The 14,482-nt window shown below is 49.8% G+C and overlaps 1 protein-coding gene across 1 annotated transcript in view; it reads left to right on the forward strand.

Moving 5' to 3' along the window:
- Positions 1-8,880, forward strand: part of LOC116950775 (dmX-like protein 2) — a 68,859-nt gene extending 59,979 nt beyond the window's left edge. The window contains exon 52 of the mRNA XM_032968833.2: positions 403-8,880. Coding sequence (XP_032824724.2) covers positions 403-591 — 189 coding nt within the window. The 3' untranslated portion in view covers positions 592-8,880. The remainder of the gene's footprint in view (positions 1-402) is intronic.
- Positions 8,881-14,482: the final 5,602 nt, after the last annotated feature.

Genomic DNA, 14,482 nt, shown 5'->3' on the forward strand with positions numbered 1-14,482 from the left:
CCCCTAACCCAACCCTGACCTTCACGCTGGCCCTTAGCCCAAACCCTGACTTTCACACTCACCCTTCACCCAACTCTGTCCTTAACGCGCTGACCCCTAACCCAAACCCCTTTACGCCAACGTCTAATCATTACCTTCATGCTGACTCCTAACCCCACATCCAGCAGTCTTTAATGACAAATGGGAGAGCGCTATGTTTTTTTATAGTGCTCATGGATAAACTATCAACTAAACTATTAACTATTAGTATTTTTTGCCAGGTAAGGCCCGCTGAGCTATATTGCTCTTTTTCAGAAATGACCTGGCTTTCGCAAATGATAGCTCAACGAAGTGGGCTTATCACATGGAAATTTATCGCAGCCAAATTCTCTAAACTCTGTAAATCTCCGCCCACGTTGCCAGGTGTGGTCCCTGCCGGCGCCGACGCTGATCAGCACCTACGCCAACGAGCACGCCCGCCAGTCCATCTTCCGGCACCTGGGCGCCGGCGTGATGCAGATCGAGACGGGGCCGGGCCGCCACGTCTTCTCCTGTGGCGCCGACGGCACCATCAAGACGCGCGTGCTGCTGCAGCACTCGGGCGGCTGGTGACCACCGCCACTCTCGCCCACCAGCCCGCCCGCCCGCCTGCCCCGCCCGCCCGCCCACCTGCCCAACTAACCCCGTCCCACCCACGCATAACACGCCCAACGCGGCCACTCGTGCCGGAGTAAAGCACGAAGGGGTGCTGTGCAGGGTCGGGGCCCCCTGCTCTATAGGGGAACGGCTTGGTCGGCACTGGGTTGGTGTTACCGCCGGGTGCCGGCCGATCTGAAGCGTGGTTGGCGGGGAGGGCAGGCACCCCTCTTGTGCCCCGAAGCGTCCTACCGAGCCTCGGCGTGGGTTCGGCGCCGGGGCCCACGGCCGCCGCGCCAACCGCAGTGCCGACGCGTGCGCCCGGCTGCCGCCCCGGTAAAAGCACGGCATGCGCTGTGTGTAAGGCGTCTTCTCTTCTTGGCTGTGCACGCACCGTTCATAGGTTGGATATATTAACTGGAGAACAGCGGGAACAACAAAACAAATCCCCGAACACAGCTACGCGGTTTGTTTTTCCTCTGTTTCGAAGTAGTTTTTGTTGTTGGTTTTTTGTGCAAGCGGGCCTTCCGCCGCCGCGAGTGACGGATGCTTTATCCCTCCTCAAGGGGGATATTGATGGGTCCCGCGCGGGAGGGAGAGCCCGAAAGTGTCGATGAGCAGGGTTCGCACCCCGTCGCTTTACCAGCCTCCTCGTGATGTTTTATCGCTTGTAAAATATAAATATGACGTGTACGCGACGACGAAACGAGGGTTTTGAGGGCGTTTGACGAACAAACGCAAGTCCGGCAATCGTGTGTGAGACAAAGCTTCGGGGGGGAGGGGGGAACATCTCGTACAACCTATAGCTTGAGCTTGAACACACCTACGTGTAAGCACACCCCTCACCTCAAAGGCCTCGTTAGGGTATTATTTTCTTGTTGTTGTGACGATCGCAAGCTGGGATAAACAAATTATATATGAGGAGACATTTACGGAGATGTAAAATAAAATATAAATATGTGTATATTGCTCTGGCTGTTTGTAAATGATTCCACTTTGAAGGCGTAAACTTGAACCAACGGGAGGGGATGGGTAGAGGAGCATCGTCGTCATTGGTTTGCATCGAGTGGCCATGCTCCCTGACACTTTTTTTTGCCCGTTTTTATGGGCAAAGGCGGTGCCGTGCTGCGGTCGCGAGTAATCCGGGCGGAAATGTGATTTGTTTTTTTGTTTTGCAGGAGGGAGGGGGGGTGTGAATTTCGTTGCGTTTCTGTGCAAAGCGTTTGGCGGGTGCAGGGCAGGATCGCCGTGATTCGGGGGGCGTGCACCGCTCGTCGCTGTCCAGAGAGCCGCATGCAACGCGCGTACCGTACGTTGACCTTTTTTTCGCACCGCCGTACGTAGCCGGCCGACCGTGTTAACCGGAGGTGCGGGGGAAGGACGATGTGCAGTGCCTCGTCTTCGCCAATGGTCGTGTAGGCGCTGCGGGTTCGCGAGCGCGAAATGCTCGTACATTGCACGTGATCGGGTCCAGTGCATGTGATCGGGTGCAGTCTTTCTCAGCCTGATGCCTTGTTCAGGGGTAAGGGTGGTGTCACTTTGGATCATGATTATCATTATTATTGTTGTCAACGTTTTTCCTTTTTTGTTGTTAAGCTTCGGAGGTCACCAAGGAGAATGGCTGATCAGACCGGATTGTTGCAACACTCCCATTTTTGCGTGCGCGCAGCTGGCACTGTCCATCGTGTTCCTTTGCTACTGCCTGAGGGTGACGGAGCACGCGCGAGGCTCTGGCACGTCGCACGGCCGCTGTAAACGAACAACGACGGCGTTTAGTCGATGACCGGTCTGCCCTTTACAGCAAAATATCGTTCGGTTAAATATCGTTTCAAAGCGATGCTGTGACCTCAAACGCTCGATCGCTATTGGCCGCTGACTCCGTAACACTTTGTGCCATTGTTGTTGTGTTTGGCTGATGGGACATCGGTTCTCGCCATCGCTTCTGCGTCACCCGGGTGTTCTTGTCTGCGTTGGTGGGAGCTGACTTTTGAATCTGAATGCATGATCGTGGTGGGACAGGCTAGGCCGCAGAGCCCGAGGTCGCATCATGGAACTTGAATGAGCCTGTCCCGACTTTCCTCCTAAGGCATTATATCGGTAATATTTTGGCAGCTGTGCTGGATGACGGCCTCTCCCCCTGCGCCGTGTGGGTATCGGGGGGCCGTGACCGTCGCCACGCTGGTTGATGCGGACCGGTGAAGGGCGTGGGGCCCTTGAGCGGTTCCGGATCTCACTCGGCACCGCTGTCGGCCACGGCTGAGAACGACGGGTGCGGCACGCTAATCCGCTGGCCGCCGCTGCTCCTCCTAAGGCATTATCGAGTACGGGAAATCTTCCCTCGGGGTCTGTTTGTGCCCACCGGCTGCTCGAAGTAGTTTGTAGACGAATCGTATTTTCTTGCGTTGGTGCTTGAATGTGCTGCTTTGACCGGCTCCGTTGGTGTGCAGGAGGAGCCCGGCCGGGCCGCGAGCGGCGACGCCTCCGTGGCGCGCCCGACTCCCGCATGGACAAACGGACGAAGCCGCGAATGCGCGCGTCGCTCGCCCGTTGTCAACTTGGCGTACGCGCAAGCGCGGCGCAGGGACTGGAAGGGGTCTGTGCAATGGCCGTGTTGGAGCCCGATACATTTTTTGCCAAAATACCTGAATCCGCTGAGAACAGTGGATGGGTCTACCGCGCCGCTTTGCCAAGACGATTAGTCGTTTTATTTCTGCCTGGCGCTGCTGATGAGTAATGCAAGTGACCCGTTTGGTTTGAACAAAACACGACATACCCGATTGTGTTGAATTAATGAAACGTGACGCCTGAGGTTCGTTTGCCAATTTTTGCACAACGCCTGTACAGGGCGACGGCCATCGGTTTCCGCGCGCATTCGCAAATCCAGTTATTTATTTTGTTTTTAGCCTCGCAAAATGTTTTTTTTTTAACATGCCCCAAGAAGAAAAAATAATCGCAAGATTCTCGAGTCGTTCGGCCGGAGGCGAAGGGTATCTTTTTTAGCCCGAAGCGTAGGCATTTTCGACCACGACCTTGCACAGAAACAACCCCGATTGTCAAACGCCTCGGCGAGGAAGGCACTCCTCTCGGTTTCTCGTCCGCAAGGCGGCTGGTGTACCGAACACGTGTCACGTTCGCTACCCCGGGTGTGAGGAACGCGCCAACGTTTACACGCGGAGCTGGCGTCTTGTCCGCTGCTCGCCGAGTGTCGTTTTTATTTCCTTGATCGCGATCTGGAAACGCCGCGCGCGCGCATCGCTCCGCACGCGGCCCCAGGGGGCCGTTCCCTCGGCCGGTCTTGTCGGCCGCGCAGTGAATCGCCTGCCATTCCTTCACTTTTGATGTCTTAATTGTCGTTGAGTTTTTTTTGTTCTGTAATGTGTTGTTTTGTTGTTGTTATTATGACGTGCGAGAGCCGCGGAGTGGCAATGCTGAACATGGATGCTGTATTCCGTTGCTTGCGAGCTTCGGGTTCTAGTGGCCAGTTTACTCATTCGGGGTAGGTGATGCATCCTCCCGCCTGCGTGGTGCAATCTCAGCGTTCCGCTCAAATATATAACAAATGCCATAATTTAAACAAGCATTACTTTAATTGCATTTGCCATAAAAGTTCTTTATATTGTAATCGTGTTATAATGGCAGGATGCTACCTATAACCATTGTGAAACCGCGACCTTTCCAGCGTGTTAAACTGATGTATAGAGGACGGCACACTATAGTAGTAGACTCCTGTTCTCACAGGAGCAGGCTCTGTCGACAAAGGCTCTCCTCCCGGACACTGACCTGCATGGCTGACCACGGCCAAGTGACCCGTTCACCTGCGTGTGTGTAACTCGCAGATTTGCGAGATCATAAACCCTGCCGTTTTGCGTGCTGCCACTCCGCATGGCCCGGGAAGTCCACCTCGCCACACCGCCAGGCGCACAGAGAGCAATGCGCGCGGCCCTCTCAGCGAATGTGCGGCCACTTGACACGATTGGATTTCACGCCGGAGTTGAGCTGGCCATGATGATGAGGAGGAGGAGGGGGGAGGGGGGGTTCCCTTGATTTTTTACTTTGGTTAAATTCTATCGCACGTTGCCAAGCAGCCTGCTCACTTGATTGTGTTTCGTTTGGTTTGTTTATTTCTCCTGGGATACTCGCCGTCGTAGGTGGCGGGTGGCTCTGGCTGACGAGGCTTGGCCAAGCACAACAAAACCATTCACCCACCAGATGTTGCATTCAAACCGAGCCACTACCGTCCCGCAACAGCTTCTGGAGCGCGCCGCACTCTGCGAGAGATCCCCAGGCCTCAACCGGCAGGGCGCGTGGTAGACCGCCGACATCCGCGAACCCGCGCGGTTGGAATTTGTTAATAATAAAAAACAAAACGAGAGAGCCCACGAGAGGCGGATGTGATCGGCGAGCCGGGGGACCCTTTGGGCTCCCGAGTCGACCACGTGCTCTGCTTGCCATGGGCCTTGCGATTTCTCTCTCGTTCGTGAAAATTACTCATTTCATTTAATACAGAAAGAATAATATTTTATTTCAAATATTATTTGAGCTCTCGCCCCCCCCAGTTGGCGATTCGGTGACAGTAAATAAATAATAATACATCTCCGAATCTTTTGGGGTCCAGTCGGGCAGAGTAAGTGACATTGAATTTGAATTAATGCATCTCAGGGGATTGGCGATTTTTTTTTAAAGCGACTGGGATCGATGTTCGCGATGCACGTTGCACCAGGGAACCGCGGGGCTGGTTGTGAAGCTCCCCACGTTGAAGCCCTGAATCACGAGTTGGGTGGCTACGATGCACGTGGCGGCCTGGAAATCCGGCACTGTGGGGGCAGCAGCGAGGGGTTTGGTGGATCGCAAGCGGATGTTGCGAGACTTGCTCCCCCGCGTGCATCGAGGAAAGTGCCTTACCCCTGGCTCGCCAGGAGAAGGCGGTCCAGCAGAATGTGGACTAATCTCTACGGGATAGAGCGTTGCCCCCTCGCACGCACGCGTGCGTGCGTTTCCTCTGGGTGCTGAGGTATCCCTCGCACGTAACATCGCTCGTAGATTGGCTGAAAACACCTCAAAATAAAATCCCAACGAAGCAGAACCCGCGTGGAAAACATTCCCTCCCGGGATAAACAAGTAATGGGTATTGTTATTACGAGCCCATTTTTGTAACGTACGGTTAATCGGTGAATTCAAGGTCGGATTTGCCGGACTGTATTTGACATTCCAGTGATGCTTTTGTGAATATTCATCTCAACCGTTCTCACACACCCCCACACACACACCAACACCGTGTGCCGTATTAGTGTTATATGGTGTATAATAATGACAGCCTGTATGGCATCGTATTAGGATATTAGGCTGTGTTAAGTGTAAGGCTTCTAGTCCAGGTGCTCGGTGTGGTTATACGCCACTGCGCCCTCTGTCCAGCTGTCTCAAGTAAAAATTAGCGGACGATACATTGTAAGGACTGCCTTTGCATTTGTGGAGCAAACACGTCCAAAAAGACCTCGCCACAATTTGTCATTAACACTGTTGTATAATGAAGAAGATATATAGAGCAGGCTGACGTTTGAGGCAATGGACCTACTTCAGAGCATAGAGAGAGAAAAAGAGATCGGCTGACTCTGTAGTTGAGAGGTGGCACTTTTCTCGGGTGGGGAAATATGTTGTACTTTTTAAAATGAAATGTTACATCATTTTGTCAACTCCACTGCCAGATGAAGGTCTCCGCGGGGCCGCGCCGGTCATGGGGATTGTTTGACCATACCCCACCACGCTGCTGACTCACTGCAGGGTTGGGTGAAGGCGGGTGGGGTGGGTTCCGGTTCAGATGTCGCTCGCCACTCATGTTCGCCGCAGATGAACATCAACGCTTGGGTCACAAGTTCAGAGGGCTAACGACTCTCCCAGAATTTTTCCTCATTGATACAACAAAACAATGAACGCGCAGTCGGGCTTTCGCGACCAGTATTATCCATAGTCGAGTTTTTTTGGGGTTAGATCGCGTAAATATAAATGTCGTTAAACTGGCCACCACCCGGCACGGCCAGTTCGTAAGGGTTGTCACGTAAACAAAACGCGCCAATTCGTTTCTACTTCAGCACGCCGATTGTGTATTGGAGAGTAAACCCCCAGTCCAACACACCGGCGGTATGCTGAACTAGTAACTGTTTGGCAAGTTTTGTTTACGTGGCTGTCGGGTGGTGGCGGGTTTAACTACGAATTTTATTTACGTGATCCATTCCACAAAACCGATATTATGGATTAAAAAAACCTAATACTGTATTAGGGTTCGATACTTATTGTCTGCACCTAACAAAATAATTCTTGCCCCCGTCAATCGAGAACCGATGATTTGTCATCTTCCTTGAAACGTCTCGATCCAGGGGCCCCCCGTCGTGCGGCGAGCGATCTCCACTTTGGGTTGATGCGAAGTTGGGACAGTGGGAGCAGGCGGAGCGCCGAGCGCGAACATCATCGCGGAATCTCGGCCGAGGGGAAGTTTCCTCTTGACCTTTCGGTTTGTCGAGCAGAGCGCGCCGCCCGCTGCTGTGTCAAGTCGCCGTGGGATGACCGCGTGGTGTCTCTGGCAGAAGGGACCACTCTCAGAGCCGCGGGGTCAACATATAAATAAAGAACTTCAAAGGGGGGCGGCCTGCGTTCAGTGAATCTCTCCCCGCTCGAACGAGCATCGGCGGTCTCTCATTTTTATTGGCGGCCTTGAACCAGTGATGGCAATTCCACATTCTCATGGCAGAGACAGTTCTATCCATGTGAAAGCTCCTGGTACTCGGTTTATATACTGCAAAGTCTCATTACTATAGACGATGGTTTGAGTCAACCGATGTTTAATTATATAATAACCACGTGACCAGTAATCGTCCAGAAGGAACAGCACTAGCTTTCTTGGGTTTACCGAAATATATATTTGTGTTCAATGTACTTGCTGCTGTACCGAACCAGCCAAAGAGTCTCATTAACAAGATATTTAGATTGCAAGCCCGGAGGTTTTGTTTGAAAGCCCCGACTTAAGAATGAGGCTTCACACATGTTCGTCCTTCACCACCAAGTGTCAGCTCGCAGCACCTTGTCACATGTAAACCGTGTATTGAAATTACAATTACCGCTGAAATTGATCGTTTAAAGTCCCCGCTTAAAACCACCGCCAACAAAAAACATAACTCCACAAAAACGCGACGTCTGCAAAAAAATCATAGCACTATTATTTTTCTTTTATCGTTAACGCTGGCGGTTTATTGGATACTGCACACTACAGCCACGGCATCTAAATCAGCTCAACTCCTGTAAACCACGTGACTTGTGGGGACATCCCCACTCTGAGTCCCTCTCACCTCTACATCCCGAGCTCGCTATCTAAATCGGTTCAAGCATCCCAGAAACCACGTGGCTTGTGTGTGGCCACGCCCACTCTTAACTCCTCTCCTCTACCCCGCCCCCTCTGAAAACAGACGCCGCTCCTCCGGTGCAGCAGCGTCGAGGCCCATGTGCAGCCTTTTAATAAATCTTAGTTTCTCCGTTCCTTTCCCATTCTTTCCACTCACAGGTCACATTCTTGCTCTACTCGCTTCCCGTTCCCGTGACGTTCTCTTTACCCATTCATTGCGCCCTCGACTTGTCGTAGTGCGCCGCCACGGGCTACACCAGTTGCTAGTGCAGTAGGCCGTACGTTTGTCTCACGTGCTCTCGTCTCACAATCGAAGGTGCCCGCTGCACTGATCCCAGCTGCTCGCGGTCATGCACTGTGTACAGTGTCCCTCTGGAGGGGTGTCTCTTTGTGTAATTTGGGGAGCGGTCGTACGGTGGTGAGCGCGCTACACAAGGAACCCGGCCACGAGAATCCGGTTCCCGCTCATGACCAACACCAGCGACGATTATCTGAACCGGTCCTACCCCCTCCTCCTTCCCGAGGTCAACTCGGCCTCAAATGAGCACATGGTGCGGTGTGTAAACATCGCCAGTCGGTACACAAAGGCGGCCGTGCGTGGTGCTGGCCACCCACCCTCGTGTGCCGTGCCGGCCTTCATAGGTGCTCGCTAACAGCACTTGCCTCAAAAGCATGTTAAGGCTACACGGGTCATATTTGTGTCTGTAATGGGCTGAATCGGAACGAAAGGAAGATGTCATATTGTTATACTTTATCCTTGAGCGTAATTGTCTTGTTTTGGGGGGCAATGGGGCTTCTATCTATGAATATATATATCCAAGCGCACACCTGTCTGTAAATCCCACCTGAGTATACAAATAAATCTAATTTGCGTACCTCGTCGCGTTATCGGCTGTAGATTTGTTCCGCGGCGTGCGTGGCGCGAGTTGATTTGTTCGACTTTTGCCGCTCCTCTTGCTGGTGACCGGCACCACCCCCTCCGCACGCCCAGGCGGGTCTTGGTGGGGGGTGGGTGTTATCTGACCCGTAACCTCCATTCACCACGGCCGTCAGTGTGGGGTTGCAAGCGGAGAGAGCATTGGCCTGGGTGCATAGTTAGTGCACCACTATTCCAAGATGAGAAATTAAGCCCTAACTGTACAGTGACGAACAACATTGTTTATTTGATTACAGCACACACTACACATAACTTAAGCAGACAACGAACACACCTCTTTCACATATCTGCCCTTCCACATGAAACAAAAATAGTATATATTGTTTTATACATGCCAGCGTTTGTTCAAAACAAGCAAATCGTCTGGAATAGTTTTGACAGTGTCTCATCATTGACTGCTGATCATCAGCAGAGTCAGGCTCGCTTGAGTGAGCCCTGGTGAACTGCAAGATGTTATTGGCTCGGACCATCAATGTTAGCTGTGGATTTTAGTCAAGTTTCAAGTTTCATTTATTAGGTAGAGCCCTGTGAGCCATGAGGCTCTTAAGTCGGGTGCAACCGCAACAAACAAAATATTAATCTACATTGCAGAAAACTATTACACCACAACCAGACCAAAATAAAGCTACAAAAACAATGTAACAACAGTAATCATAGGAATTGTGATTTTAAATTTAACAATAAACGATATACATAACACGTACGACAAAACCTGCAGCCATAGCTGGCAGAACGACACCCCCAGTGTATGATGTGTGAGTGAGGCAGCAGCAGCGTGAGTGAGTGTATGATGTGTGAGTCGGCGTATGATGTGTGAGTCGGCGTATGATGTGCGAGTCAGCGTATGATGATTGAGTCAGTATTAGGTTGAGTGAGTGTATGATGTGTAAGTCAGCGCACGATGTGTTAGCGCATGATGAGTGAGTCAGTGTATGATGTGTGAGCAAGTCAGCGGCAGTGTGAGTTAGTGTATGATGTGCGAGTGAGCCAGCACACGATGAGTGAACCTGTGTATGATGAATGAATGAATGGGTCAGTGGTTGTGCGAGTGTATGATGTGTGAGTAAGCGCATGATGAGCGAGTCAGTGCATGATGTGTGAGTGAGTCAGTGCATGGTGTGAGTGAGTCAGTGTATGATGTGTGGGTGAGTCACGACCCAATATTGTACAAGTGTAGTGTTCAACACGGAGGCACGTACTCTGGACTGGGAGGCAACACTTTTATTTCACAACTTCCCTAGCGGGTAACACTGAACGTAACTCAGGTTTTCTAGTAGGTGATGTGGCTCACTATGTGACTAGCGAGTTAACTCGAGACGAAGACCCAGGCTTGATTCCACAGACGAGCCAAGAACGCTCTCGGGACTGCCCCTTGATGCTCCTGGGCGTGGCCTCGCTCCGCCTTGGGCCACGCCCCCTTCGAGACCTTTCCCGAAGGATCTCGACCCAGCATTACGTGCCCTACTCAGGCGACCACGTCCTCACTGGCCCTCTCTGAGGCCATCGCCAGGACTATGCCCCCTAGGGCTGGCTGACACGCCACACTTACTCTGGTGCTAGAGAGAGGCTCCAGACGCACAGTTGCACTCCTGTAACAGTAGCTGGCGCGAACACCCGAGTGACACCATTTACGTCACTACAACATGGATGTTGAACTTCTTTCGCACCGTACGTAGCCAACCATGCTAATGGGAGGTGCGGGGGAAGGACAAACTAAACACAAAGAGCAGTTCTAAATAAACGAGTTGTCAATCCAGATGATGATTTACAAGTACCTAATCGGTCCCAGTGGCTTCCTAATATCCGAAGGAGACCCACAAAGATATAGAGACTCATATATAGACTCCTATAGACACATAGAGACCCACAGAGACTCCTATAGAAACACAGAGACCCACAAAGACTCCTATAGAAACACAGAGACCCACAGAGACTCGTATAGAAACACAGACCCACAGATACTCATATAGAAACACAGAGACCCACAGAGACTCATATAGAAACACAGAGACCCACAGAAACTCATAGAAACACAGAGACCCACAGAGATACAGAAACTCATATAGAAACACAGAGACTCCTATAGAAACACAGAGACCCACAAAGATACAGAGACTCATATAGAAACACAGATACCCACAGAGACTCATAGAAACACAGAGACCCACAGAGATACAGAGACTCCTATAGAAACACGGAGACCCACAGAGACTCACATAGAAACACAGAGACCCACAGAAACTCATAGAAACACAGAGACCCACAGAGATACAGAAACGCATATAGAAACACAGAGACCCACAGAGATAAAAAGACTCCTATAGGAACACAGAGACCCACAAAGATACAGAGACTCATATAGAAACACATACCCACAGAGACTCATAGAAACACAGAGACCCACAGAGATACAGAGACTCCTATAGGAACACAGAGACCCACAGAGACTCATATAGAAACACAGAGACCCACAGAGATACAGAGACTCGTATAGAAACACAAAGACCCACAGAGACTCATGTAGAAACACAAAGACCCACAAAGATACAGAGACTCATATAGAAACACAGAGACCCACATAGACTCATATAGAAAGACAGAGACCCACAGAGACTCATATAAAGACACAGAGACCCACAGAGATACAGAGACTCATATAGAAACACAGAGAACCACAGAGACTCATATTGAAACACAGAGACCCACAGAGATACAGAGACTCCTATAGAAACACAGAGACCCACAGAGACCCACAGAGACACATAGACTCATATAGAAACAAAGAGACCAACAGAGACTCATATAGAAACACAGAGACCCACAGAGACCCATATAGAAACACAGAGACCCACAGAGACTCATAGAAACACAGAGACCCACAGAGACTCATATAGAAACACAGAGACCCACAGAGACACATAGACTCATGTAGAAACACAGAGACCCACAGAGATACAGAGACTCATATAGAAACACAGAAACCCACAGAGACACATAGACTCATGTAGAAACACAGAGACCCACAGAGATACAGAGACTCCTATAGAAACACAGAGACCCACATAGACACATAGACTCATGTAGAAACACAGAGACCCACAGAGATAGAGAGACTCATCTAGAAACACAGAAACCCACAGAGACACATAGACTCATAGAAATACAGAGACCCACAGAGACTCATATAGAAACACAGGGACCCACAGAGATAGAGATACTCCTATAGAAACACAGAGACCCACAGAGACTCATGTAGAAACACAGATACCCACAGAGATACAGAGACTCATATAGAAACACAGAGACCCACAGAGATACAGACTCATATAGAAACACAGAGATCCACAGAGACCCACAGAGATACAGAGACTCCTATAGAAACACAGAGACCCACAGAGACTCATATAGAAACACAGAGACCCACAGAGATACAGACTCATATAGAAACACAGAGATCCACAGAGACCCACAGAGATACAGAGACTCCTATAGAAACACGGAGACCCACAGAGATACAGACTCATATAGAAACACAGAGATCCACAGAGACCCACAGAGATACAGAGACTCCTATAGAAACACAGAGACCCACAGAGACACATAGACTCATATAGAAACACAGAGACCCACAGAGATAGAGAGACTCATCTAGAAACACAGAAACCCACAGAGGCACATAGACGCATATAGAAACACAGAGACACATAGACTCATAGAAACACAGAGACCCACAAAGACTCATATAGAAACACAGAGACCCACAGAGATAGAGACTCCTATAGAAACACAGAGACCCACAGAGACTCATATAGAAACACAGAGACCCACAGAGATACAGACTCATATAGAAACACAGAGATCCACAGAGACACACAGAGATACAGAGACTCATATAGAAACACAGAGACCCACAGAGATACAGAGACTCCTATAGAAACACAGAGACCCACAGAGACACATAGACTCATATAGAAACACAGAGACCCACAGAGATAGAGAGACTCATCTAGAAACACAGAAACCCACAGAGACACATAGACGCATATAGAAACACAGAGACACATAGACTCATAGAAACACAGAGACCCACAGAGACTCGTATAGAAACACAGAGACCCACAGAGATACAGAGACTCCTATAGAAACACAGAGACCCACAGAGACTCATATAGAAACACAGAGACCCACAGAGATACAGAGACTCCTATAAAACCAGAGACCCACAGAGACCCACAGAGATACAGAGACTCATATAGAAACACAGAGACACACAGAGACACACAGAGATACAGAGACTCATATAGAAACACAGAGACACACAGAGACACACCGAGACACATAGACTCATATAGAAACACAGAGACTCACAGTCACAGAGACTCATATAGAAATAGAGACCCACAGAGTCACAGAGACTCATATAGAAACACAGAGACCCACAGAGATAAAGAGACTCATATAGAAACACAGAGACCCACAGAGATAAAGAGACTCATGTAAAACCACAGAGACACATAGAGATACAGAGACTCATAAAACCACAGAGACCCACAGAGACACATCGAGTTCCAGAGACTCATATAGAAATAAAGAGATCCACAGAGACACATAGAGATACAGAGACTCATATAAAACCACAGAGACCCACAGAGATACAGAGACTCATATAGAAACACAGAGACCCATACTCATGTTGGACTTCTTTCGCACCGTAGTAGCTAACCGTGCTAATCGGAGGTGCGGCGGGAAGGACAACAAACTAATCACAAAATGAACAATAGTATACACAACATTAACAAACAAATCAGATCTAAATAACAAATAAGCGGAAAATGTGCCTCCGTTCCACCTCTTTATAATACCTACTCAGTAGCGGGACTACTCCGCTTGCTTCTGATTTATGTGCGATTTAGATCAAGGGCCATTGCCTGAAACGTTGCCTATTAGATGTATTCACTTGTCAAGGGCACAGCATCAGCGTGCTGAACGTGCGTGTCGCGTTCTTAAGCTGTGCTTCGCACCGCTGCCAACGCAGCAGCAGCAACATCGCCACCAGATAATTTGTTTAATTCTCGAGCGTATTTATTCAACCGAAATTTCTCTTGTCTGTTATGTATGTCAATGCAAATTAATTTATCCGTTGATAATACTCTGCAATTAATGAAGTGCTTGTCTTTTACGCAATAGCTACTATTCATTAGTGTGCCTATCATACAAAACAATGACAATGAAAAATGTAATTCTCATTCGGCCCCGAATCTCATACCTGCCAACGCCTTAGTGCCCTACCTTATGACAGACAACTCAGACCTTACTGGTCACTGGTCACCCCGTGCCTTTATAAATCTCAACGTTCATCCTGCAAAGTCCCATCACAAGGGAGAAACACGGACAAACAATGCTTTTGCCCGTATTGAAACGGCTGTACGCCGTATTGACCTGAACACTCAATTTCCCTGTACAAGAATACGGGAAATTGCACTCTTATCTCTCTGCTGGCCTCTCCACGTGCCCTGCAGAAGGACCATTGGCCGAAACGT

The sequence above is a fragment of the Petromyzon marinus genome, chromosome 40 (assembly GCF_048934315.1).
Source record: "Petromyzon marinus isolate PM22_M1 ecotype Great Lakes invasive population chromosome 40, UKy_Petmar_22M1.pri1.0, whole genome shotgun sequence".
Lineage (NCBI taxonomy): Eukaryota > Metazoa > Chordata > Hyperoartia > Petromyzontiformes > Petromyzontidae > Petromyzon > Petromyzon marinus.